The sequence below is a fragment of the Cnephaeus nilssonii genome (assembly GCF_951640355.1).
Source record: "Cnephaeus nilssonii genome assembly, chromosome: 13".
NCBI classification, from domain to species: Eukaryota; Metazoa; Chordata; class Mammalia; order Chiroptera; family Vespertilionidae; genus Cnephaeus; species Cnephaeus nilssonii.
Window position 1 is genome coordinate 42349851 of NC_137084.1, and position 24734 is coordinate 42374584.

The following is a 24734-nucleotide window of genomic DNA, read 5'->3' on the forward strand; positions in this document are numbered from 1 at the left end:
GCTCACTGAGTACGAAATGGAATGATTCAACATTTCTACCATAACGTGAAAGGCCACTGCTCTCTGGACACTGTCCCACCAGTCACCTACAGTATATCCACTCTGGATTCTAGCTGCTTCTGCTCTGGGAAATAAAGAACAGCTGCTCATGTAGGAAGCAAGGCCAACACCAGAACCTATATGGCAAGTGGCTCCTGGAAACCAGGTCAATTCACTCTATAATGAAGCAGATGCACCAACTCCTCTTCACTTAGGGGCCATGTAGAGGAGGGGAAAGGAGGTAACCACTGAGCTAGACTGTCAGGGTGGACAAAGACATTCTCTCTAACTAATCCTTTCTACTAGAGAAAAGGAGGAATAAATAGAGTGACAGTTTGAGAAAAATATATATACACATACACACACAGGAATACATACTAGTACATGAAGAGAGAACAATTTTTATGTAGCACCCAAACAATATAGTTTCAGGTACAGTTAAATATGAAAAAAGCTTGGAAGTATAGCCTTTAAAAGTTAGCAGTTATGCCCTAGCTGGTTTGGCTCAGTGGATAGAGCATCGGCTTGTGGACTGAAAAGTCCCAGGTTCAACTCCAGTCAAGAGCACATGCTTGGGTTGCAAGCTCGATCCCCAGTAGGGGGCGTGCAGGAGGCAGCCGATCAATGATTCTCTCTCATCACCAATGTTTCTAACTCTCTCTCCCTTCCTTTCTGAAATCAATAAAAAAATATATTTTAAAAAAGGTAGTAGTTATCTCTGGGAATGGGATTATTGGCAACCGTTATTTCCTTCTTTGTGCTTTTCAATATTTTTCAGACTTTCTAAATGAATGGCTGTAACTACTCTATGTGCTGTTTAAAGAAAACAGATGGGGTGAGGTGAAATGCAGGTTAGGCCTGCTAGGTAGAGTGGAGGCACAAGGGCTTACCTGAATCTTATATTCAAACTGTTCCCAGTCCCTGGGACTTTTGGAGCTCATGGTGGACTGGTATAGGAGCAACATGGTTATCTAGGAACCAAACAGGAGGTAGTCACTGAGTGGAGCTTGTCTCTCTTCTCACTGCCCGCCCCCCCCCCCCACCCTCTCCCCCACCGCCCAGGCTATTCTGGAGACTATTCCAAAGCTCCTAGAATTCAGCAGCCCAGGCCACTGCCCTTAAACTGCACCAGGAAACACTTGAGGACTCAATGCCTACGTGCAAAAAGCCATGTGCCAGGATTCCTGCACAGCTAAATACCTGGACTCATGGAACCCTCTAGGCCAGCACCCGGACAGGAGAAGGAATGAAGTAGACTGAGCTAAAAAGAAAAATATGACAACAGCTGGGTGAGGCCTGATTCCTGCCAAGTCTCCACTGAGGTCCACAGTAATGGTCTAGTAAACTCTTGTCATATGGCATGGTCTCCTAGAATCTTTGGGCTAAATTAGCCCCTGCCTCATCCAGGTGGCTATCAAAATCTACCTCAAACCTCCACAAGCCCCAGAAATAAAGCCCCCACCATTTCCTCTGGGTTAAGAGAAGGCTCTGCGGTCCTTCTGATGCCACCCTTCCACCCCCAGTCTGGTGTTCAGTAGCTACCTTGGCCAGTTCCAGCTCTGACCCCTCCATCACCTTCTGCACTGACACCAGGCATTCCGGGGAAGATGGATGTTTTCGGTTTTCTGTAATGACAATGTAGATAAGAGGTGAACTTCCTATGGGTCATTCCTGAGATCATCAGAACATCTCAGAGTCAGAGCCGATGTTCTGGTTTCTGTCTCTGGTGGGGCTAGAAGATGGAGGGCTCCTTACTCCTATGTCCTCTCTCCCCAACATACATGTTTCCACCTGAAGTGAGTTCTATCCTGGGTGAGTCCAAGGATTACAGGGATAGTTCCTGAAGAAAGCAGGCTGGATTCACAGCAGCTCTGGGGCATAGCACTGCACTCACCCATCCACGCACAAACTCCTGCTCAGCCCTACAGAGGCGCCCAAAGATTCCAGGTCACTCCAGCCCTGGCTGGTGTTGCTCAGTAGTTAGAGAGTCAGCCCCAACACTGAAAGGTTGCAGGTTCAATTCCTAGTGGAGCGTATGTACCTGGGTTGCAGGTTTGATCCCCTGCCCCAGACGGGGGTGTGGGAGGTGGCCAATGGATGTTTCTCTCTCTCTCCCCACCCTACTTCCTTCCCTTCCACTCCCTCTAAAACCAATGGAAAGGGTATCCTTAAGTGAGGGTTAACAAAACAACAACAAAAGACTCTCCTTCCAACTGAGGTCACAGAGGAAACCTGCAGCTGAGTCACATGGGGAAGACTGGGGATATTTGGTTCTTATGCTGCCAGAGGGTCTGGGCTCAATTACTAACACCTTGCTTTATCTAAATCCATTCTCACCTTTCCTTTAATTCTCTGGAGGTGGAGAAAGCAGATAATGAGCACTGTGCCAGAAGCTTTGCAGGTGATCTTATTTAATCTACCCAAAACCTAGAGCAATTATTATTATTTCCATTTTATAGACAGGGAACCTATATCCAGAAAGGTCACAGACCAGTGAGTAGAAGGGCCAAAATATCAACTTAAATCTGCCTCTGCCCCTATTCTATTTCCTAAGCAATTAATTTAAAGTTACCCAAGAAAAATGTTTTTCTTGCAAAGAGGGTAACAGAGATGCCTCCCTCTCCTCCATCTCCTTGCAGATGAGGAGTCCTAAAAACTGACCCTCTGGCTGTACCTGGAGCTCCGAGAAGAGCTCTGGGACTGAAGAGACTCTTCTTGCCCCAGCCAGTGTGAGCATCACCAGACCCCAGGAAGCTGGCCCGGCTGTATGCATCTCCGTAGTACAGAGCTGACAGCCCTGGGCCTTTGCTCCTCCAGATACCTATTAACTGGTTCCTCTGGACTCTCAAGAGCGGAGGAAGCAGCTCCTTCCCAGCTAGATAAGAAAGTACTTACTCTGCAGAAAACTGCACACAAAGTCCAGTCTCTCTGGCACTGGCTGTTGCACGATTTGTTGCCCCTCCTCAGTGCTGTGGCTAGAAAAAGAGCAAGTATTAGGACCAGGTCACTTAGCAGTCCTTCCCTCCTTGTTACTACATCACATACTACCTTCCCATTTCGTCAGGCTTGGTCTGCACTGGATTTGAGAAAGAACCTGACCAAATGCTAGAGACAGGGGAGAAGATACCAAGGCACCGTTTATTCAGAAGAACTGTGTGGTGGGTGGCAAGTGGGGACTTGAGGCATGAGGTCCCTCTGGAAAGAGCACTCTGACATCCCATTTGTGAATACAGTAATGCACCTCTTAACGACGAGGATACGTTCTGAGAAATGCGTTATTAGGCAATTTCATCGTGTGCGAACATCATAGAGTGCACTTACACAAATGTAGATGGTACCGCCTACTACACACCTAGGCTATATGATTAACGCCAGGCGTCCTCAAACTACGGCCCGCGGGCCACATGTGGGTGTTTTTGCCATTTTGTTTTTTTACTTCAAAATAAGATATGTGCAGTGTGCATAGGAATTTGTTCATAGTTTTTTTTAAACTATAGTCTGGCCCTCCAATGGTCTGAGGAAGAGTGAACTGGCCCCCTGTTTAAAAAGTTTGAGGACCCCTGGATTAACCTATTGCTCCTAGGCTACAAATCTGTACAGCATGTTCAACTGCTAACAGTGTAACAAGGCACGGTGTTTTATAAAAAACGTTTTAATAATTAGAATAAGTATACTCTAAAATAATGATAAATAGTAAATACATAAACCAGTTTACTATCAAGTATTGTGTACTGTACATAACTGTGTGTGCTACACTTCATACCACAGGCAGCACGGGTTTGTTTACACCAGCATGACACATGAATAATGCACTGCGCTATACGGCATTACAATGGCTGTGATGTCACTAGGCCAGCAATTTTCAACCTTTTTTCATCTTATGGCACCTATAAAATAATTAGTAAATTCTGCAACACACCAAAAAACATATTTTTTGCCAATCTGACAGAACGACTAGGTATAATTTTGATTCACTCACACCAGATGGCTATTGTTGTGTGGGCTGTTGTCATTTATTTGCTAATCTAAGGGAAAAGAAGTCACAAGTGCCCCTGACTAAATAGTCAGGTATTGCACATTTTCAAAATTCTTGTGGCACACAGCTGAAAATCACTGCACTAGGCAATAGGAATTTTTCAGCTCCATTATAATTTTATGGTGCCACCATCATAGATGTGGTCTGTTTTTGACTGAAACATCAGTTATACAGCATAGCTGTATTTAAAAAGGCACATTTTGAAAATACTATTGAGTAATTATTTCAGTAACCATTTCATAATTTAGTCCTAAGTATTATATTCAATAACTATCATGGAGAAAGCTTTGGAAGGCAATGGATTAAAGTGTCAGGATATTAAGTAGAGATTTTAAAGAATGACAATTCTGCCGAAACCGGTTTGGCTCAGTGGATAGAGTGTCGGCCTGCGGACTCAAGGGTCCCAGGTTCAATTCCGGTCAAGGGCATGTACCTTGGTTGCGGGCACATCCCCAGTAGGGGGTGTGCAAGAGGCAGCTGATCAATGTTTCTCTCTCATCAATGTTTCTAACTCTCTATCCCTCTCTCTTCCTTTCTGTAAAAAATCAATAAAATATATTAAAAAAAAAAAAGAATGACAATTCTGATTATTTTGGATTCTTCAATGTGTGGAAGAAACTAGTGATAGAAATGTCTAAAAGAACACCACAGAGTAAGTAAATATTGGTTTATATATAAATCCCTGTGTGAATGAAATGTAAATAAATTTGTAAGCATTTTTAAAAAAAGCACTGTGGGAAGAGGGACAAAAATTGATGGAGGCAACAGAGATAAATGGGAAGCTAAGTTCAATAATTAGGAATGGCTCAAGTAAAGGTTAAAGGTCAGGACACCTGGGAAACCTGGCTAGAATAAGAGTGACAGAGGATGATGGAAAGGAGAAAAAAAACAGGTCCAAGAACTGAAAGAACCAAAGGGAACAAGGCCCTGAAGTGACAGAGCAAAGTTCAACACACTAGGCTGAAGGCTGACGTAGCAAAAGCCTCCCAGAGGCCAGAACAAGGGACAATCACTTTTGATCTGTGGCTGTCACCGTGCTTATTTAACTGGAAGGGTAAGCCAAGTACAAAGAGAGCAATGAGGACGGGAGGCAGCAGGGGGAGCTCTCACACAGCCCAGGCCCCTAGCTCCTGGGGGCTCAGTCTAACTGCAGTTTCATTTTCAAAGGTGAACTATCTTCTATGATTAAAAGGTCTCCTGCTCCTCAGAACATCAATCTCCAGGTTTCAACAATTTTCTGGAAGGCAAGGAAGGCCTTAGAACCTTCCAGTGCCAGACATCCTGAAAAGCACAAGAAGTAACCAAGCCAAGACTATGAAAGTAGCTCCCTCTGTCTCCCACGTGATTACAAAGGCTTCTTCCAAGTGAACCTCCCCACAAGAAGCATCCTGGGTAGCTAGTCTATGATTAGGGACACCTGCAAAGTCTTCAGGAGATGCTAATCTCCTCACAGACTCCTGCAAGAGCCCTCTTCCCTACCACCTACAATCTGGAATGCTGTGACTCCTTGCCTCAGCGTAGAGCAGTAATTTACCTAGTATATTCCATTAGGTAAAAAATAAAGAGGGTTCGCGGGTTAAATGTTTGAGAAATACTAGGTTAAACCAAACTAAACATTTTCTACATAAGAGGATATAACATGCATTATTTCCTAATATTTAATCACAAAAGCATTTATTTTCCCCACTGGGCCTCTGGGATAAATAAAGTTGCATGAAACATGCTTTGGAAAAGCCAAGACTACATTCAAGTCTCTTCTCTGGCAGGAAGCCATTCAGAACCACGGCTAGACACACCTCCTCCTCCTCCTCCTCCTCCTTAAGAGTTCCTACAGCACTCACGGTACAACTGCATCATTTATAATTGACCACTCTAACTGTGCAAGTTAAAAGCCAGGAATATATAGCAGGTGCTCAGTATATGTGCTGACTGACAGATGAGGGATGCTTTATACTGGGAAGAGTAAAAGTCAATGTCGGTAAGACAAATGTCAGGGCTTTAGTTTTCTGACAAAATGCCTCCACTAAACTTTGTTATTCAAGCCTCAAGATGAAACAGCCTTTTTTCTTCTTTCACACAAAGAACAGAAAGAGAAACTTGTCAGAGTGGTTGACTCCCAATTATTTTCCCAGAGAGAAGGCCAAGTGGCCAAGGAATAAGCCCTGTTCAGTTCTCATAGGTTCTATACGCCACCAACCCTGCCATCCTCCACTTCCTTCCCCTGAGGACTAGGCATCTGATTTAGGTTAGCAACAGTAGCAGCATCAAAAATGTAACAGGCAGTACACATCCACCAAGAATTCCCAAAGGAAGTTGGTCTGCACTGCATTATCCTGGATCTGAGATGGAGATTAGGGTTAGCCTGGGATTTCAACAGCCCCTCCTTCTAAAGTGCTCGCTCTCTCTCTCTCTCCCCCTCCCCCGCCCCCCTTCCCCCGTCCTCTTTCCTTCCCCCTCTATTAGTCTAAAACTCAGGCAGCATGTTACAGAACAATTTGGAAGGTGGGCATCTTGAATTTTTACACTCCCTATGAAAATTTCCCACCTAGTTCTAAGCCTAAACAAAGGCACACATCGCTACCCCTGGATACATCTACTGTTCTTGTCATCAGGCCAAGGAAAATTTATCTTCTCAAAAGTAAAAGCTCCTTGATCTATTCTTAAGTCAGAAAAAAACAGGCTGTACCCTATAATATGCCTATTGTATGTCATAACATGAGGCATATTATACCTGGCTGCTTCTCTTTTAGTGAAGTTAAACAGTGAGGTAGGTACTACTAGCCCAGTGGTCGGCAAACCGCGGCTCGCGAGCCACATGCGGCTCTTTGGCCCCTTGAGTGTGGCTCTTCCACAAAATACCACGTGCGAGCGTGCACGTACAGTGCGATTGAAACTTTGTGGCCCATGCGCTGAAGTCGGTTTTCAGCCTGGGTGAGTCTATTTTGAAGAAGTGGCGTTAGAACACTCAAGGGGCCTAAGAGCCGCATGTGGCTCGCAAGCCGCGGTTTGCCGACCACTGTACTAGCCTAATACTTTTATTGGCCATTGATGTTGGTTGCCTAGATCTATCATTTCATTAAGGTTTGCAAAATAATTATTTTCATTAAGATTAGCTGCAAAATGCTGATTTAGGTGGTACCTAACTCCACCTATAAAGTAGTCTTGCAAAAATACCTTATACTTGCAACCATAAAGATTTAATTTAAAAATAAACAAACCCTGCCCTAGCCGGTTTTGGCTTAGTGTATAGAGCGTCAGTCTGCAGACTCAAGGGTCCTGGGTTCAATTCTGGTCAAGGGCACATGCCCGGGTTGTGGGCTTGGTCCCCAGTGGGGGGCGTGCAGGGGGCAGCCAATCAATGATTCCCTCTCATCACTGATTGATGTTTCTATCTCTCTCTTCCTCTCTGAAATCAATAAAAAATATTTTTTAAAAACTGAAAAACCAAAACAAAAAATCTTAACCCAATCAAACAGATCTAATTACTGTTTATAGGCAACAGTGCGAAGAGAATAAGTAAAGCAGAAACAGTGAGAAGAGAATAAGAGAATATAATTAACAAAATCCAAATTTTACAAAATTCTATAGGATCAAAAAAGGGGAGGGTTGGGGTATAGAGTAGAAAACAAGACTTGTGGGAGGAGGTAGGCCCTGATAAAAGCTCTTCAATACCAAAGCTAAAGATTTAGAATTCAAACTCCTGGCAATGATTAGTAAGTCACTGAGGCACATCAGCTGTGGAGCATCACAAGGAAAGGATGAGAGGAAGGGTCCTGAGATCACATGTACAGGAATGCCCTGGAATAAGGGCAAGTTAGAGAAGAATAGCATCACAAGGGCCTGGTATCCAGAATTAAGCAGAAGAAAGGATGTGAGAAGTCTTCTAAAGCAGCGGTCGCCAACGACTGGTGGTCCGTGAGGTCCGAAAGGTTGGTGACCGCTGTTCTAAAGGACAGACTGAGAGGATGGTAACTGATTAGAAATCAGTGCCAAGGAGAGGAAAGAATTCAAAATGATGGCCCTGGCCAGCTTGGCTCAGTGGATAGAGCGTCAGCCTGCGGACTGAAGGGTCCCAGGTTTGATTCCAGCACATGCCTGGGTTGCGGGCTTGATCCCGTGGGGGGCATGCAGGAGGCAGCCAATCAATGATTCTCTCTCATCATTGATGTTTCTATCTCTCTCTCCCTCTCCCTTCCTCTCTGAAATCAATAAAGAAATATATTTTTTTTAAAAATGATGTTGAAAGGTCGTGCCCTGATAACTAGGAGAGAAAATGGTAGTGTCTGTACCAAAATAACAGTGGCTTCTTTCAGAAGTACTAAGGCAGAACCACAGAGATTTTTTTAAAAATCCTAAAAGACATCCTATTACCAATAAACATTTCAAAAGATACGTTCAAAAGATTGTGGAAAAAAAACACTAGCAAACCTATCTGTCCTGAGTTACTCAGCCCTGCTAGTCTTTACTGATGGAGAATATCAACTACATTTTCATTCGCTATTTATTCATTCAACAAACATTAGTTAAAATCAGGGTACTGTCCTGCCCTAGCTGGTTTGGCTCAGTGGATAGAGCATTGGCCCTTGGACTAAAGGGTCCCGGGTTCGATTCCAATCAAGGGCACGTACCTAGGTTGCAGGCTCGATCCCCAGCCCTGGTTGGGGTGCATGCGGGAGGCAACCAATCAATGTGTCTCTCTCACATCGGTGTTTCTCTCTGTCTCTTCCCTTCCCTTCCACTTCCACTTCTACTCTCTCTTAACAACCAATGGAAAAATATCCTCGGGTGAGGATTAAACAAAAAAATAAAATAAAATCAATGTACTGTCCTAAACTAGGTATGAAGGACACAAGATAAATCAAACCTAGTCCCTAGCTCAGTTCCATCTTCTTTCCCTGTAATGAGCTGTTGTCTATGAATGGGTGACCAAATTACTTCACAGAGTTGCTGAATCCCTGATCCTACCTGCCACATAAACACCCTCAACTCTTCTATCCTTGGCCTAGGGGTTCAGCCTACTGTGCTATCCTCTCCATCACTGTACCTCCAAATCCTTATATTGTGGATGTCCTCTACTTTTGTTTGTAGCACAAAGAAGTGAGAGAAGGTCAGTTTTGTCTTCCATAATCCCTAAAAATTGATGATACAGGAAAATGGATGAATTATATGAGTTTAATAACTAGGTTATAGCTTGACCCATCTTTGCTTGGTTCCAGAGGAGGCTCCACTCCATTATTTCTCCGTAACTGTGAGCGTCAATAAAAATATGTGCTAAAGACACAGTTATAAAAAGGCCCAAACTAGAAACCTGGCTACAGGACAACAAATAGCTTATCAAATGCTAATTAACCTCACAAAGTAAGGTAAAGGAGGCAGGTGAATACCAATAGAAATGCTTTAATGGCTGCATATCTGTGCTTTGCTAACAAGTTAGAGATGAGATTTTGAAGTGCTTCTTATTTCCCATAAGTACAAGAGCTTCCCCTTTCTTCTTAGCCCTATAGGATGCAAAGGCTTGTGAGATAAGGATGAGTCACAAAAAGAGAGCTGTAGAAGACTCCTACTGAGATAAGACAGGGAGCCCCAGAGCAGGCTCTTGGAATACTTGGAGGTTCTTCTGCGCAAGAGGGAGGAAGCCTTAGGGGGAACAAGAGTGAAACTTCTCCCATAGAGAACCATGGTGACTGGAGGATGAGGTCAATGTGTTCTTGCCTCTGGGTCCCACACTGGCTTATGCCATCCCAATACTGTCCACGCTTCCTGGTCACAGAAGTCACCAAGGCAAGGGAGCATATGGCAGTTCCCACTCCAGCACACAGCTTTGCTTGAGAGGCCCGAGAGAGATGTGGTGCACACTCACATGCTGCCAATGATCTTGATGAAGACACTGCAGTCCTGCAGCTGCAGCAAGGCCTCCACAGGGTCAGCCACACGCAGACCATTCACCTGTGAGACAAAGGAAAGAGCCCAGAGAAGCTGTCATAAGTACCAGAGCACTGTGGTTCATGCCTTCCCCAGATGCTGGCAATTCTCTGCTCATTGCAAGTGCCTGTAGTTGTGTGACTACAGGAATAAAGGAACAAATGATTCTAGGATTTTTAATTTCAGCATAAGAATGCTGCTGCACCCACTCACCCAGTGACAGCCACCTGGAGCTGCCATCAAAATCCTTCCTTTGGCTTCAACTAAATAAGAGCTTAAATACTCCTAGGATGTTCTAGCTCAGTGATGGGCAACCTTTTAAGCTGGTGTGTCAAACTTCGCCAAAAAACTGAGCATAACTCGGGTAGTGTGTCACTTTGAGGAAAAAACATTATTTCGCAAATGTTTCATCCTCAGGAGCAGCAATGTTTCATCCTCGGCATGCGGCCGCCTCAGTGGCTGTGTGTCATCAGAAATGGCTACGCGTGTCAGTGCTGACACGCGTGTCATAGGTTCGCCATCACTGTTCTAGCTCTAGGGGTATACCTTAAATGCAATTAGGCATAAAATGGTTCTGGAAGGATACACAAATTGGTACCACCATTGCCTTTAGAGATACGAATGTGATAACTGGGAGACGAGGGAAAAAGAAAGGTTTCTTTATATTATAGCCCTTTGTATCTCTTAAATGGCATAACCCTTTGTAGTTCAAATCTTTTTATTTATAGCCCTTTGTGTCTCCTGAATTTTGAAATATTTGAAACTTATATTGAACTAGAGGCCTGATGCATGAAGATTTGTGCAAGAATGGGCCTTCCTTCCCCTGGCTGCCAGCACAGCCTTCACTCCACCCGAGGCCGCCTGTCTGCCTTCCCACGCTGCCCAGAGGCCTGGAGGGGTTGGGGTGGTGCAGAACACCTGCATCCTGCTCCGCCCCCAGCCACTCGGTGCCTGCGTATGCAAATTAACCCGCCATCTTTGTTGGGTTGATCTGCATACTCACTCCTGATTGGCTGGTGGGTGTTGCGAAGGTACAGTCAATTAGCATGTTACTCTTTATTAGGTAGATATTTATACACTCCCACACAGATATAAAATTTTGTTATTAATGTATGCTTAAAATTCCTTCCAGACATAAAACTTTGGCTGAGGAAAGTGGGAGAAATGATAGGGGAACAAGGTAATAGAGAAAAAAGGAGGGCCAGGGCTGGTTTGGCTCAGTGGATAGAGCACTGGCCTGCAGACTGAAGGATCACGGGTTCGATTATGGTCAAGGGCACATGCCCAGGTTGCGGCTTTGATTCCAAGTGTAGGGCATGGAGGAGGCAGCCGATCAATGATTCTCTCTCATCACTGATGTTTCTCTCTCTCTCTCCCCCTCTCCCTTACTCTCTGAAATCAATATATATACACACACACACACACACACACACACACACACACACACAAATGATCTCCTTTTAAAAAAAAAAGAAAGGAGGAAGAAAAAGAACTTGAAACTACAAGGAACAATTCACTAATTATGATTCAATTCCCTGTCCCCTTTCTTTGGCTTTAGGCAGGCATCCACCTAAATCAGTCTTTACAATTAGAAAATTTGCCAGCAGTCACATGCAAATGAATCAGTCACACAGGTTATTCAACTAGCATGTATGGTCAACTGGGAAAATACTCATGAATTTCACAGGTACCAAGTTCACCAGGCTGAAGTTTAGCTTTGTATTGTATTGCCTTAGGAAGAGTTTACTAAGTCAATCACCTTGTATAAGACTGAGGAAAGAGGAAGACTTAGCCTGCTTAACAAGGTATTTTAAAGACTTTTAGGATAATGGTTATATGCAAATGATAGATTCTATTATTTATAAACTAGAGGCTCGGTGCATGAAATTCGTGCATGGGGGGGGGGGTTCCCTCAGCCCAGCCTGCACCCTCTCCAATCCAGGACCCCTCGGGGGATGTCCGACTGCCAGTCTCCGCAGTTGGACATCCCTCTCACAATCCTGAACCGCTGGCTCCTAATCGCTCACCCGCCTGCCTGCCTGCCTGGTCGCCCCTAACTGCCCCCCTGCCAGCCTGATCGCCCCTCACTGCCTCTGTGTGCCAGCCTGATCGCCCCTAACTGACCCCCCTGCTGGCCTGGTCGCCCCTAACTGTCCCCTGCTGCTGGCCAGGTCACCCCCAATTGCCCCCTCCCTGCCGGCCTGGTCGCTCCTAACTGCCCGCTCCCGCCAGTTTGATCACCCCTAACTGCCCCCACCCCCGCCAGTCTGGTCGCCCCTTATGGGGCCTGCTGTTCAGTCATTTGGTCGTCCCTCACTAACGCCCCTGCCGGCCTGGTCACCCCACACAGCCCGCTTGTCCAGTCCTTTGGTCATCCCTCACTAACCTCCCTGCCAGCCTGGTCGCCCCACGCAGCCTGCTTGTCCAGTCATTTGGTCGTCCCTCGGCCCAGCCCTGGGTGGCTGGGCAGCCGCCATCCGAGGCTTGCCTGAGCCTCGGGCTGGCCTGGCCATACCGTGCACCTGCCACCCAGGTGGAGCTGAGGGGACTGGGCGCCACCATCTTGTGGCTGTGGGCACCGCCATCTTTGAGGGCGTGGCAGTCAGTTAGCAAATTCCCTCCTTATTAGCTGTGGGCGCCGCCATCTTTGAGGGAGGGGCAGTCAGTTAGCAAATTCCCTCCTTATTGGCTGTGGGCGCCACCATCTTTGAGGGTGTGGCAGTCAATTAGCATATTCCCTCCTTACTGGCTGTGGGTGCCGCCATCTTTTGAGGGTGGGACAGTCAATTAGCATATTCCCTTCTTATTGGCTGTGGACGATGCCATCTTTGCGATGGTGTGAGGGTCAATTAGCATATTCCCTCTTTTTTTAGATATGACTAGAGGCCTGATGCAAGAAATTCATGGACGGGTGGGGGGGGGGGGTTGTCACTCAGCCTGGCCTGTACCCTCTTCAATCCAGCACCCCTCAGGGGATGTCCAAACCAGCAGTCAGACATCCCTCTCGCAATCTGGGACCACTGGCTCCTAACCCCTCACCTGTCTGCCTGCCCAACTGCCCCTAACTGCCCTCCCCTGCCAGCCCAGTCCCCCCTAACTGCCCTCCCCTGCCGGCCCAGTCGCCCCTAACTGCCCTCCCCTGCCAGCCCAGTCCCCCCTAACTGCCCTCCCCTGCTGGCCCAGTCACCCCTAACTGCCCTCCCCTGCTGGCCCAGTCACCCCTAACTGCCCTCCCCTGCCAGCTTGATCGCCCTAACCACCTCTGCCTCGGCCCCTGCCACCGTGGCTTTGTCCGGAAGGAAGGCAGGACGACCAGAAGATGTCTGGTCGACCCAGTCTAATTAGCATATTACCCTTTTATTAGTATAGATGTGCTTTTTAAATATATTTCATTGATTTTTTTATGGAGAGGGAGGGAGAAGGATAGTGAGTTAGAAACATCGATCAGTTGCTTCCTACACACCCCCCACTGGGGATGTGCCCGCAACCAAGGTACATGCCCTTGATCGGAATCGAACCTGGTACCCTTCAGTCCACAGGCCGACACTCTATCCACTGAGCCAACTGGTTAGGGCTAGATGTGCTTTTTAAATAACACTCTGCTGGGAGCACCCAGACAAAGATTTTGGGCCCATCTCCTCCACTAACTTGCCAGGAATCTTTGTAATCAACTTTTTGTCACTTGTCAAGTGAATATAATCCCTACCTCATCTACCTTAAAGGACCAGTGTGTGTTCAAATAGGATTATGGATGCAAAAAACACATAAAAGCATGAAATGCAAAGCACTATTATTACTAATTAATTTACAATAATGAAGTACATCTCCGCAGTTACATTAGCTGCATGCAATGGAGAATCAAGAGAACTAAAATAAATAAATGATTCAGCTACAGAAATAACAGTATTTATTTTGGTTAAACACTTTTATGTTAAAAGCAATTTCTAGCCCTGGCCAGCATGGCTCAGTTAGTTGGAAAGTTGACCCATACACACAAAGGTCATGGGTTCAATTCCCAGTCAGGGCACATACCCAAGTGTGGGCTCCATTCCCAGAGGCAACAGATCAATGTTTCTCCCTCTCTCTTCCTCTCTTTCAAAAATCAATAAAAACATATCCTCTGGTGAGGGTTAAAAAAACAACAACTAAAACCACTTCTAGATGGATCTAAGTTAGTATAGGTTAATTTTAACCCTTTGCACTTGCTTGTTTTTTTTCTCGATTCCTTTATTCTAATGCTAACCGTGTCGAGTCACACTCGACATCCGAGTGCAAAAGGTTAAAAGTGTAGAATACAGCCCAACCGGCACGGCTCAGTGGTTGAGCATCAACCTATGAACCAGGTAGTCACGGTTTGATTCCCAGTTAGGGCACATGCCCAGGTTGTGGGCTCAACCCCCAGTATGGGGTGTGCAGGAGGCAGCCAATCAATGATTCTCTCTCATCACTGATGTTTCTATCTCTCTCTCTCTCCTCCTTCCTCTCTGAAATATCCTCCTATCTAATAAAGAGGGAATATGCTAATTGACCCTCGCACCATTGCAAAGATGGCGGCACCCACAACCAATAAGGAGGGAATATGCTAACTGACTGCCACACCCTCAAAGATGGCGGCGCCCACAGCCAATAAGGAGGAAATATGCTAATGGACTGTCACGCCCTCAAAGATGGCAGCGCCCACAGCCAATAAGGAGGGAATATGCTAACTGACTGCCCCACTCTCAAATATGGCGGCACCCACAGCCACAAGATGGCAGCACCCAGTCCCCTCAGCTCTGCGCACCTGCCTCTGGAGTCCCCCAGTCCCCTCAGCCCCCCAGCCACCCAGGGCCGGTCCGAGGTACAGGCAAGCCTTGGATGGCGGCTGCCCAGCCGACGCCCAAGGCACTGGCAAGCCTCAGATGGTGGCTGTCCAGCCGCCCAGGGCCGCCCGAGGCTCAGGTAAATCAGGGCCGGCCGAGGCTTGTGCTGCCACCAGTGGCAGCAGCAGAGGTGTGATAGGGGCATCACCTTCCCCTGATCACCGGGTCGCCTCCCACCCCTGAGGGCTTCCAGACTGTGAGAGGGGGCAGGCCGAGCTGAGAGACCCCCCTCCAGTGCATGAATTTTCACGCACTGGGCCTCTAGTGTGTGTGTACACACACATACACACACACACACACACACACACACACACACACACGTATATATATATATTTTAAAAAGTATAGAATATAAAATATGACCTCTCACTGAAGTCTTAAAGACAATATATTAAAACCATATTTTGAAAAAAAGCTTAATCTAGTTAGGAATGGCCAGTGTGTGTAAATTTTCTGAGAAAATTCTGAATACTCCAGACCAAGATCCCTTTGTACCTACTAAAAACGAAGAGACTGCCAACACTTAAGCATCCAAAAACCATCTCCCTTTAATACCTACAATGTAGGTAAAATATTCAAGGGCTAGGAAAGCTTGTTCACTAACAAGAATGAAAGATCACATCAGTTAGCTGATTTAAAGTCACTTAGGAAATCTGGATTCATCTAATACCAATCCTATATAATAAAAAGCTAATATGCAAATTGACCGAACGGCTGAATGACCAGTTGCTATGACATGCATTGACCACCAGGGGGCAGACGCTCTCCACAGAAGCTGCCCCCTGGAGGTCAGTGCACTCCCACAGGGGGAGCGCTGCTAAGGCAGAAGCTGGGCTCATGGCTGGCAAATGCAGTGGCAGGGGCAGGAGCCTCTCCTGCCTCCGCGACAGCGCTAAGAGGATGTCCGACTGACAGCTTAGGCCCGCTCTCAGGCCTAAGCTGTCAGTCGGACATCCCCCGAGGGCTCCTGGACTGCGAGAGGGTGCAGGCCAGGCTGAGGGACCTGCCCCCCCCCACCCCGAGTATACGAATTTCGTGCACCGTAGTTAAGTAATAATCCATCAATTGTTTCTTTCATAGATATAAAAATGTATTTTCTTTTGGTGCATTATTTTGCTCTCAAATGAGAAATCATTGCAAGGCTAAGGAAATGGAGAAGCTCTTTCATCTTTAATCAGGGTAAAAATCATGCGAGTAAGGGCCTAGCTCATGGCAGAATGCAAGAACTGTCTATCAGGCTTTGGGGGTTGCTTAGCTTGTTGAATCTTAAAGTTCCCTATTCCCACCTGATCCAGCCTGGCTCAGTGGTTGAGCATTGACCTATCAAGAAGGTTCTATTCCTGGTCAGGGCACATGCCCGAGTTATGGGCTCGGGGGCATGCAGGAGGCAACCGATCAATGATTCGCTCCCATCGTTGATGTTTCTATCTCTCTCCCTCTCCCTTCCTCTCTGAAATCAATAAAAAAAATATATTTAACAAAATTTTTATTTAAAGTTCCCTATTCCCTATAACAACTTATTCATTGTAATTGTTGGCACAGATTAATTTCAAGCTACATGTTAAGTAAACTAAATTTACTTTTACATTACAAAATAAATTACTGAAAATTTGGAAACCCAAAAAACTCCACTCATTCAAGTATTTTAATACACACACTTTCAGTATATATTTTTTTCTAGTCTTTTTTCCCTAAGTCATTTTTTTTAAACCACAGCTATAATGATGTGTGTATATGTGTGTACTATACCAGCGGTCACCAACCAGTGGTCCGCGGACCACTGGTGGTCCACGAGGTCCGAAAGATTGGTGACCGTTGTTCTAAACCACTCTTCTCATTAGCATAAGTATTATTTCACGCTGCTAGTGTCATAAAATCCACTGTAGCTGCCTACCTTTTAAATTGTAACTATATTTTAATGCATGTTCATTGATTTTTGAGAAAAGTATACAAGTATTTGCTGTTAAGTAAAACTAGTTTTGTGTCTGTTCTTCTCTGTAACAGCAGTAGTCACTATAAAAACAAGCCTAGGACCTAAATAAATAAAAAGATAAACTGATCAACTTAAAACAATGTGGCTAAAGGATCCCAAATATTCACATAAGCCACAGAACTACAGACATAGCTCATGGTCCCCCACACCCAGCTTTTTTTGGGGTGGATGAAGGGAAGAGAAGGAAGAGACATTGTTTCCAATACATACATAAAACATTGAAATGTAATATAAATACAAAATGTATTAAATATAAATATTTTTAAAACCATTTTAAACGACACAACTAAAATTTGTATCTATTTCAGAAACTGAAGACTGAGAATGCATGTTTTGTATTAAATACATATCACTTGACTAGATATCTGATGCTGTATTATAAAATCCACCCTATTTGGAAATTAAAATTTTATTTCCTTTAAAATATTCTCTATATATATTTTTTAAAGTTGGCTCTTTAATTGGCTAATTGATCCATCGTCAGGGTGACTACTAAAATACCCTGTACCAAATAGCATGCCCAAGCAATATTTTAAGTTTCAGGAATTATTTATTCAGATACTGGACTAAATGGTTGTGTGTATGTGTGAAATGTTTTTTACACACATTATACCAATATCCTCAGAATAACACCATGTGGTATTATTATTTCCATTTTTATTTAAAATGTTTTTATTGATTTTTAGAGAGAGAAGAAGGAAAAGGGATAGAGATAGAAACATCAATGATAGAGAAACATCAGCAATCAGCTGCCTCCTCCACACCCCCTACCGGGGATCGAGTCTAAAACCCGGGATCAAACCAGTGGTCTCTTGATTCCTGAGTCAATTCTCAACTACTGAGCCACACTGGCCGGGCTATTTCTTTTTCTTTTTTTTATTTCAGAGAGACATAGAAACATGGATGATGATTAGAGAACCACTGATCAGCTGCCTCCCGCACACCCGCTACTGGGATCAAGCCAGCAACCCAGGTATGTGTCCTCACGGAGAATCAAACCATGACCTCCTGGTTCATAGATTGACACTTAACCACTGAGCCACACCAGCCAGGCAGGGCTTTTTCCAATTTTAAAATGAGGAGCTGAGAGGCTAAGTAACTTGCTCTAAGTCACACAAGCCAAAACAATGATTCTAAGTCAGACTGTCTGGCTCCAAGGCCCATGCTTGTCATCACTGCACTCAATGGCCTCTATACTTACTCTGTAGCTCTAAATTCCCAGTGCTTAGTATATATATTTTTTTTCATTTGGTATTGTCTCAAGCAGAAAGTATATGAAAATACCTAGCAGGAAAATTTTGGTGACGTAATCAAGAAGGCAACAGGAGAATAATTGAAGCAGACAAAACATGGTAAAGAGCAAGGAGAACCTTGCCCTACAAATAAAGGCTTTTGAAGACCAAAGTTCAGTGCCAACACTTTTAGTCAGAAAAATCCACAAGGAGCAAATGAGGATGGGTTTCCATGCCACCTGTAGCAACCCTTCCCATGACTGAAGGGGAATATGTGCCTTAGGGCAGCCTCTTCAAACCTACACAGGTAGACTCATGGATCACTGTCAGCATCAAAATCAGAAATAATAAAAGTTAAAAATTAAGGGGAAAACTGTACTTCTATAGTTGTGACTCCTAAAAAATTCTCCCAAGCTTCCTGGAGAAGTTTAGCAAAGGAGAGGAAGACCACTCACCCAAGAGAGGAGTGCAGCCACCCGGGTGGCATGGAGCGTCATCTTGGTGATACCAGACCGTCACCCCAATGCACCTGGGACCAAAGAGAAGAAGAGCAGTTAATGATTTCAGATATCCATGATGAAGGAGGAGGGGAGAAACAGTTTCATTTACTGGTGGCTCTGAACATTTAAATAAATCACTCTTCACTTGTACTTAATCCACATCACCAAGGCACCATGGGAATCTTTAGAGAGCTGAGAGTATACATCAAAATTAATATAAAACTTACTGCATCAGAGTGGACAACAAAGAATCCTGCATTTAATTCTATGTCCACAAGTTTTACACAATCTTTCTGTTCTACAGAAAGTACAACATTCAAAGCTGGCCTTCACCCCTTAAAACATAGAATAATCATGGTTTTCCAGACAGACCTAGGTTTGAAAGGTTGATTTCTGGCTCTTTCTACAGGTATCCAAGTTCTACCTAACTAACAATAATAACTAAGTCCTTGGGGAACCTCTCCAAATTCTGAATTTTTATATCCTCCCCCCCTCCCAGAAATGTCAGACATGGTTCAAATGGGAGATTTGGTGAAGTCAAAGCCAATTCTGACAGAGAGCCCAGAGGACATTTAATAAAAGATTAGGTACTTGTCCTGGTATTCTTAACTCCAACTTTCCTTCCCACTGGGAATTGTCCATCTACTTGCCAACCTGCCCAAGAGACCACAGACCTGGTGACTAAATATTCCCCAACACCTCCTAGCAGCCTCCACGATTCCCACAAATCTCCATGGGAGCAATCAGCCCCTCCTGCTGTAGGTGCTCAGTTTTGTCACTACTCTATAAGGAAGAGCAAGAGTGGTTAAGAGCCACATCAACTATAACTCTCCCCACATATTAGCATCTCCCAAGTGTGGGTTCTGTGGAACCAACATTTGCTAAGCACCTTCTGTATGCAAAGTGTTGGGATAAGAAAACACCATTATTGTCCATATGGTGCTTACTGTCTAGTAGAAGGACATACAGAAATCTCTTAGCCCTTTCTATGCAAGTGTACCCTGTTTATCAACCAATCAAAAAGGTTATTTTCTTAATCCTTACATGTTCATCCTGTGCTGGAAGCTAGATGAGAGTATACAACAAAATTACTTGAAATGGGAGACAATGACATGGTCCTTGCCTTTGAGGGGCTTACAGCAGAATAAGGAGTAAAATAAAACATACATGAAGCATTAAATAATGTAAGAAAATAATTAAATGCTAAACATAACTGAATGCTAATTCTAATTGCTTCCTGACCCTGCAAAACCTAACATGATTCCATCTGTCATATCAATGTCAGTCTTGGAAATGAGCCAATTCACCTGGGCCTTGGCAATAAGCAAATGCAGTGGTTAAGGGAGCTTTCAGGAGGCAGAGAGGCTAAGGAGCCTATGTGTTCCTCAGTCTTGGATGATTTTTTACCCAGGATGGCCTATTCATGACCAATAACTGCGTAGCTCCCTGGGGCCAGGCAAGGATGAAGACAGATGGCTTCAATTACTACACTGCAAAAAGGCTTTTCTGGTGATTGGCCAGTCTAAAGTTAGAGGGACCGTGCTTGGCATTTGTGGTAAAGGTGGCGGTGGCCAAATGCTTGACTGGTGCTTCTTGAAGAAAAAAAAAAAAAGTCTGAGCTACTCAGGAACAAGGGAAATGAGTCCCAGATCACCTCCCCCTCATCCCCAATGCTGCCTCTAGACTTGATATCCTTTTTTTTTAAAATTTGAATTCTTTATTGTTTAAAGTATTACACGAGTTAGACTTGATATCCTTTTGATGAGGCCCAAAACTTCAGTCAGAAATTTTATATGCAACCGGAGGTAGATCTTGCCCCCTCTGAGAGATTTCACAGCTGTGGTGCTAAAAATGACCTGAGGTTTAACCAACCTCTTCCCTTCATCTCAGAGACAAAACATACAACCCTTATGTTGTCCCAGGGGAGTCTATCTAAAAACTAGTTCCACTACTCAGGAAAACTGGTGTCAAGGCCAAATGTCTTCTTTTATGCTCCCAGGCACAGAAACAGGAGGAACCCAATACTCAACAACATGATGAACTCCAGAAGGACCTTGTCAGTTCAAAGCCTGCGAAGGGGCACTTTATCAGAGACAAGACACTGGGGTGAGAAACTTCAGGACAGCCCAGCTAGTCACTCTTCTTAGGCTAAATTGGGGTAAAGAATGATCGAAGCTGGTGGCACAACTAGTCCTCAGCAATGGGACTACAACTTTAAACAGACCTTGGCTTGGAACCGGAGGGCTCCCAGCCAGAGCACCATCCTCCCCACCCTCCCCCTGAAATCTGAGGCAGGCCCCACCCAGAAGACTGGGTGATGGTGATGGTGATGGAAAAACAGATCCCCACAATTGTAGCCAGGAACCATTACACAGAGGGATCTCCTGAAATCCACTCTGACACAATCAGGCATCCCCTGTCACCCCCAAATCAACAAACAAAGAAAACCTCTAATGCAGGTCCTCTGAAGGCACCTTCAGAGTTCTCATCTACTGGTTCTTTGCAAAAAAAGAGTCTCAGAATCCAAAACAGAGAGCTAATAAGATACCTGCTCTTTCCCCTGGGCTCAAGAAGGAACCAAGACATAGAAGCCGTTGCCTTATAAACTAAAGGTCTTGCATCTTCTCTACATTTTCAAAACTAACATAATGTAAACTCCTTCACCATCAGGACCAATTCCCACATTAACAGTAACCCCTCTGTTTCCACAGAAGATATTATCAGGACAAGCAGGCACTCAAGAAATACATAGCCACCTGGCATGCACCCTCTCTGGGTCGTAAGGAGTTAAAACTCAGCCACAGTTTCCTATCATGGCTGAAGCTAATGCAAACCACCTGCTCAGATGCAAGGAACAATCAACGATAGGCCAAAGGCCAGAGGGTCTGAGTTGTGGCAGCACTGCTCTCCTTACCCCGCCCCCAGCCCGGGTGCCAGCTCCTTTGGAGACTGCCTTTTAGCCACTAACTGCCTGGCCTGAACACCAGCCCTGCCTCAAGATAACACCAAAGTGACCTTTGGTCCCAGAAAACTGCAAAACTGCACTGACCTCTCAGCTCATGCCTCCACTGAACCCTCATTCTCTTAGGGGCCAGCTCCCACTCCCAGAATTTTAAGGCCCAAAGCCCACACAAACTCCCATCTCAAAGGGTCCTTCTCCAAGTCCCACCCTGGCTCTACCCCAAGGTTCCAAAGGCTCATAGCTCACAAGGGAAATGACTATCCTGTTTGTGTGCCCATGCTCAGTGGCAAAGTTTACCACCATTTACACTGACAGCCTGCCTGCCTGCAGCCATAAGAATTCCATGTTCTGTACACCTTTCTAAAATAGAGCCTCCCACCAACTGAAGAGTGAACACCCTGGTCTTGGGACTCCTCCAACTCTGGGAGCGATAAGTCAGGAGGCACGGGCAATCAGGCACCCACACCTCACACCTTGTAGTTTACCCCAGAGAGGCCCAGCAAAAGCCAAACTATGTGATCAGAGGCTAACTTGAGAATAGGAATTATCTTCTGGTGTGTATCCTGGCTTGGAGGCGGTAAAAGACCCAAGGACCAGCAGCCGCAAAAGAAGCCAAGGATGGGAAAAAAACAATCCTTTTCAACTCCTGGGGAGTCCTGAGTAGGCTGTCTCATCCACAGCCAAAGGGCTCTCTGCATGCCTGAAGTTGGGCCAAACCAGCTTGTTGGATGTATGCTCTAGGCTCAGGCCTGCCCCTCTTCACACAGACCACCCTTTCTGAGTAGCCTAGGATTTGGCCCAGAGCTCCAAGGCCCTGGCAAAGAACTAGGGAGAGATTGCAAGGGAAACCAAGATTCCCCTGGTTTCTTGAAAAGTGGCTAACTAATATCTGCCCTTCCCCACATGCTCTGTAGGGTCCAGATCAGAAGGATGTGGGCAAAAGGGGTGCAATCAAACCAGGCCTAACGCGCGCGCATACAGATACACAAACACACACACACACACACACACACACACACATATGCCCGAACACATCCGCACCCACTCCAGCAGTTCATCAGCACCTGCCCCCAGAGTTATATTCATACACCCTGGTCCCTACCATCTGAAAAATGAACCTTTTTCATTCCCCACCACTGTATACACACCCAGGCCTCACTTGGGAATGGAGAAGCTCTCCTGAGCTGTCTCTACAGCTCAGCATGCAGGCACACACGCTTTCCCCCACTCTGAACAAAAACGCGCTAACATCTATGCGAGGGGGAAAGAAAGCAACCCTTTGCTCTGAAAGGCGCCAACTCCCGGATGTTGGCAAGCTCTGCGCCCAGTGCCTGTTTCTGAATGTTTACTTGCTCTCCCTCTCCTACCCCCTCCCCTTTAAGGATGGCGCAGTAAAGAGAGGGGAGGGGGGGGGGGCGCCAGACTCTACCGCACCACCCCCACGTCCATGTTTGAACAAAAAACCCGAGAAAGAGTGAGGAGAAAAAGTCTCAGTGCAGGAGGGCCTTACCAGATTCCTAAAGCCAAACGTATTTACAGGTTTTAATCCGCCATTAGCATTTAAATCTTGAAAGGAGAGGAGGAAGGGGGGGGCTAGTGGAAAGTAACCCCACACACAAAAGAAAAGTTGTTGGTTTTCTTCTCAGTCAGCCTGGCAGGAGCGATCTTCCTGGCTGACAGCCAGAAGTGCGTCACAGCCAGGAGTCTGCTTTCTTTAAAGGCACAGCAAGCTTCCGCGATCTGGGAGTCCTGATCTGGGAGCCTCAGAGAAGCAGGGAACTCTCACCAAGGGGGGGAAGGGTAGCAGCGGGAGGGGGGCGGGGGGGGGGTTGCACTGGAGAGGAGGGGAGCCCCTCCCTCCCAGTCTGGCCCACAAACAGAAGAATAGGATGCGGGGAGGCATCAGCTAGCAGACAACAACACTGAGTTGCAACAGTGGCAAGAGCCGAGGCAAACTGTGGCATAAACACACAAAACACACTCACAGTGGCCTGCCTGACAAACCTGATATTGCCCAGACACTCCCCCTTCACTCTCTTAAGACTGCAATGACAGCCTGTCCATCTCTCTGGCCAGCAACAGAAGGGCAGGGGAGAAGACCCGGGAACAGAGGCTTTGGAGAGCGAGCCAGGCCCTTTTAAATGGGAGCAGCTTCCTGCTGGCTCCTGGGCGGGCCATGTCTTTAAGCACACACATGCCGTGCTCACACACAAAGCGCCTGCCTCCTTCTGTGGGCACCGCCTGACCTGGGACAATGGCCACCCTCCAAGCCCATTCCTGAAGGGACTCTGTCCTGCCCATACCTTCTGCGTGGCAAGGCCAGGATGCCGCACTCCTCCCCCTCCTCCTCGGCCACCCAAACAAGAAGCCCAGGCAAATTGTGGGCCTGGAGCGCAGGCCTGCGCTGTCCTGTCCGGGTGGCTGCGTACTGTTGTCGACTGTGGAATGGCCGCCAAAATCCCAGCTGTACTGCCAGAACCTAATCCCCTGTTCCGCTGAGCATTTGTGGGGAGGGGCTGAGGGGCCAAAGCACGGGACCTAGTAAGGCAAGCACTGGCTGGAGCCCCTTAACAGATATAGGCACTGGGACTCATCGTCAGAACCTATAGGCTCTGCCTCTCCTACATGGTCAAAAAGAAAAGATGTCTGACTTTAAAAAAAAAAACACCACAGCATTTCCACCCATTGAACAATGACCCTCACCAAGACTAACAGAGAAACCCACCAGTTATCAGGGACTCCCTCCTCTTCCTTTCACTTGCACCATATATTAAGTACATACTATGTGCAAAGCACTGTAGGAAGCATATAAAGATGAATTAAGCCTGGCATCTATACTGAGATAGGTTATAATCCCACAGCAGATAAGAAATATGATTCAAAAATTATATTTAAAGACAGTATTTACTAACTCCCACAAAAAGATTTTAAAAATCTAATCAGTTTAGAGTAGGAAAGGACTAAGAAAACAAAGTGATATTGAAAGGGGGTAAAAATAGGATGCTGGAGAACCAGTTAGCATTGTAAGAAATATTAATCGTGCTCTGTTAACCGTGACTGTTTTGTTCTAATTAAAGAAGGCACATTCTAACCAGGCTGGCAGCTGCACTCAGGACCTGGGAGTTCACCTGAAGACCCTAGTCTTTACATATCGCTAAATCCTTTGAAGATCCCCAGCCCTTTTTGCA

The 24734-nt window shown here is 45.8% G+C and overlaps 1 protein-coding gene across 7 annotated transcripts in view; it reads right to left on the reverse strand.

Moving 5' to 3' along the window:
* Positions 1–24734, reverse strand: part of NUMA1 (nuclear mitotic apparatus protein 1) — an 84584-nt gene that overhangs the window by 17874 nt on the left and 41976 nt on the right. For 4 of the 7 annotated variants that reach the window (XM_079789338.1, XM_079789337.1, XM_079789333.1 and 1 more), the window contains exons 2-6: positions 18540–18613; positions 9936–10021; positions 2935–3014; positions 1582–1664; positions 930–1010 (exon numbers count right to left, since the gene is read on the reverse strand). In XM_079789338.1, the coding sequence (XP_079645464.1) occupies positions 930–1010; positions 1582–1664; positions 2935–3014; positions 9936–10021; positions 18540–18581 (372 nt within the window). In that variant the 5' untranslated portion in view covers positions 18582–18613. Of the gene's footprint in view, positions 1–929; positions 1036–1581; positions 1665–2934; positions 3015–9935; positions 10022–18539; positions 18614–23056; positions 23260–23550; positions 23745–24734 lie in introns of those variants that run through there. The other 3 variants (XM_079789336.1, XM_079789334.1, XM_079789339.1) reach the window with 3 other exon arrangements.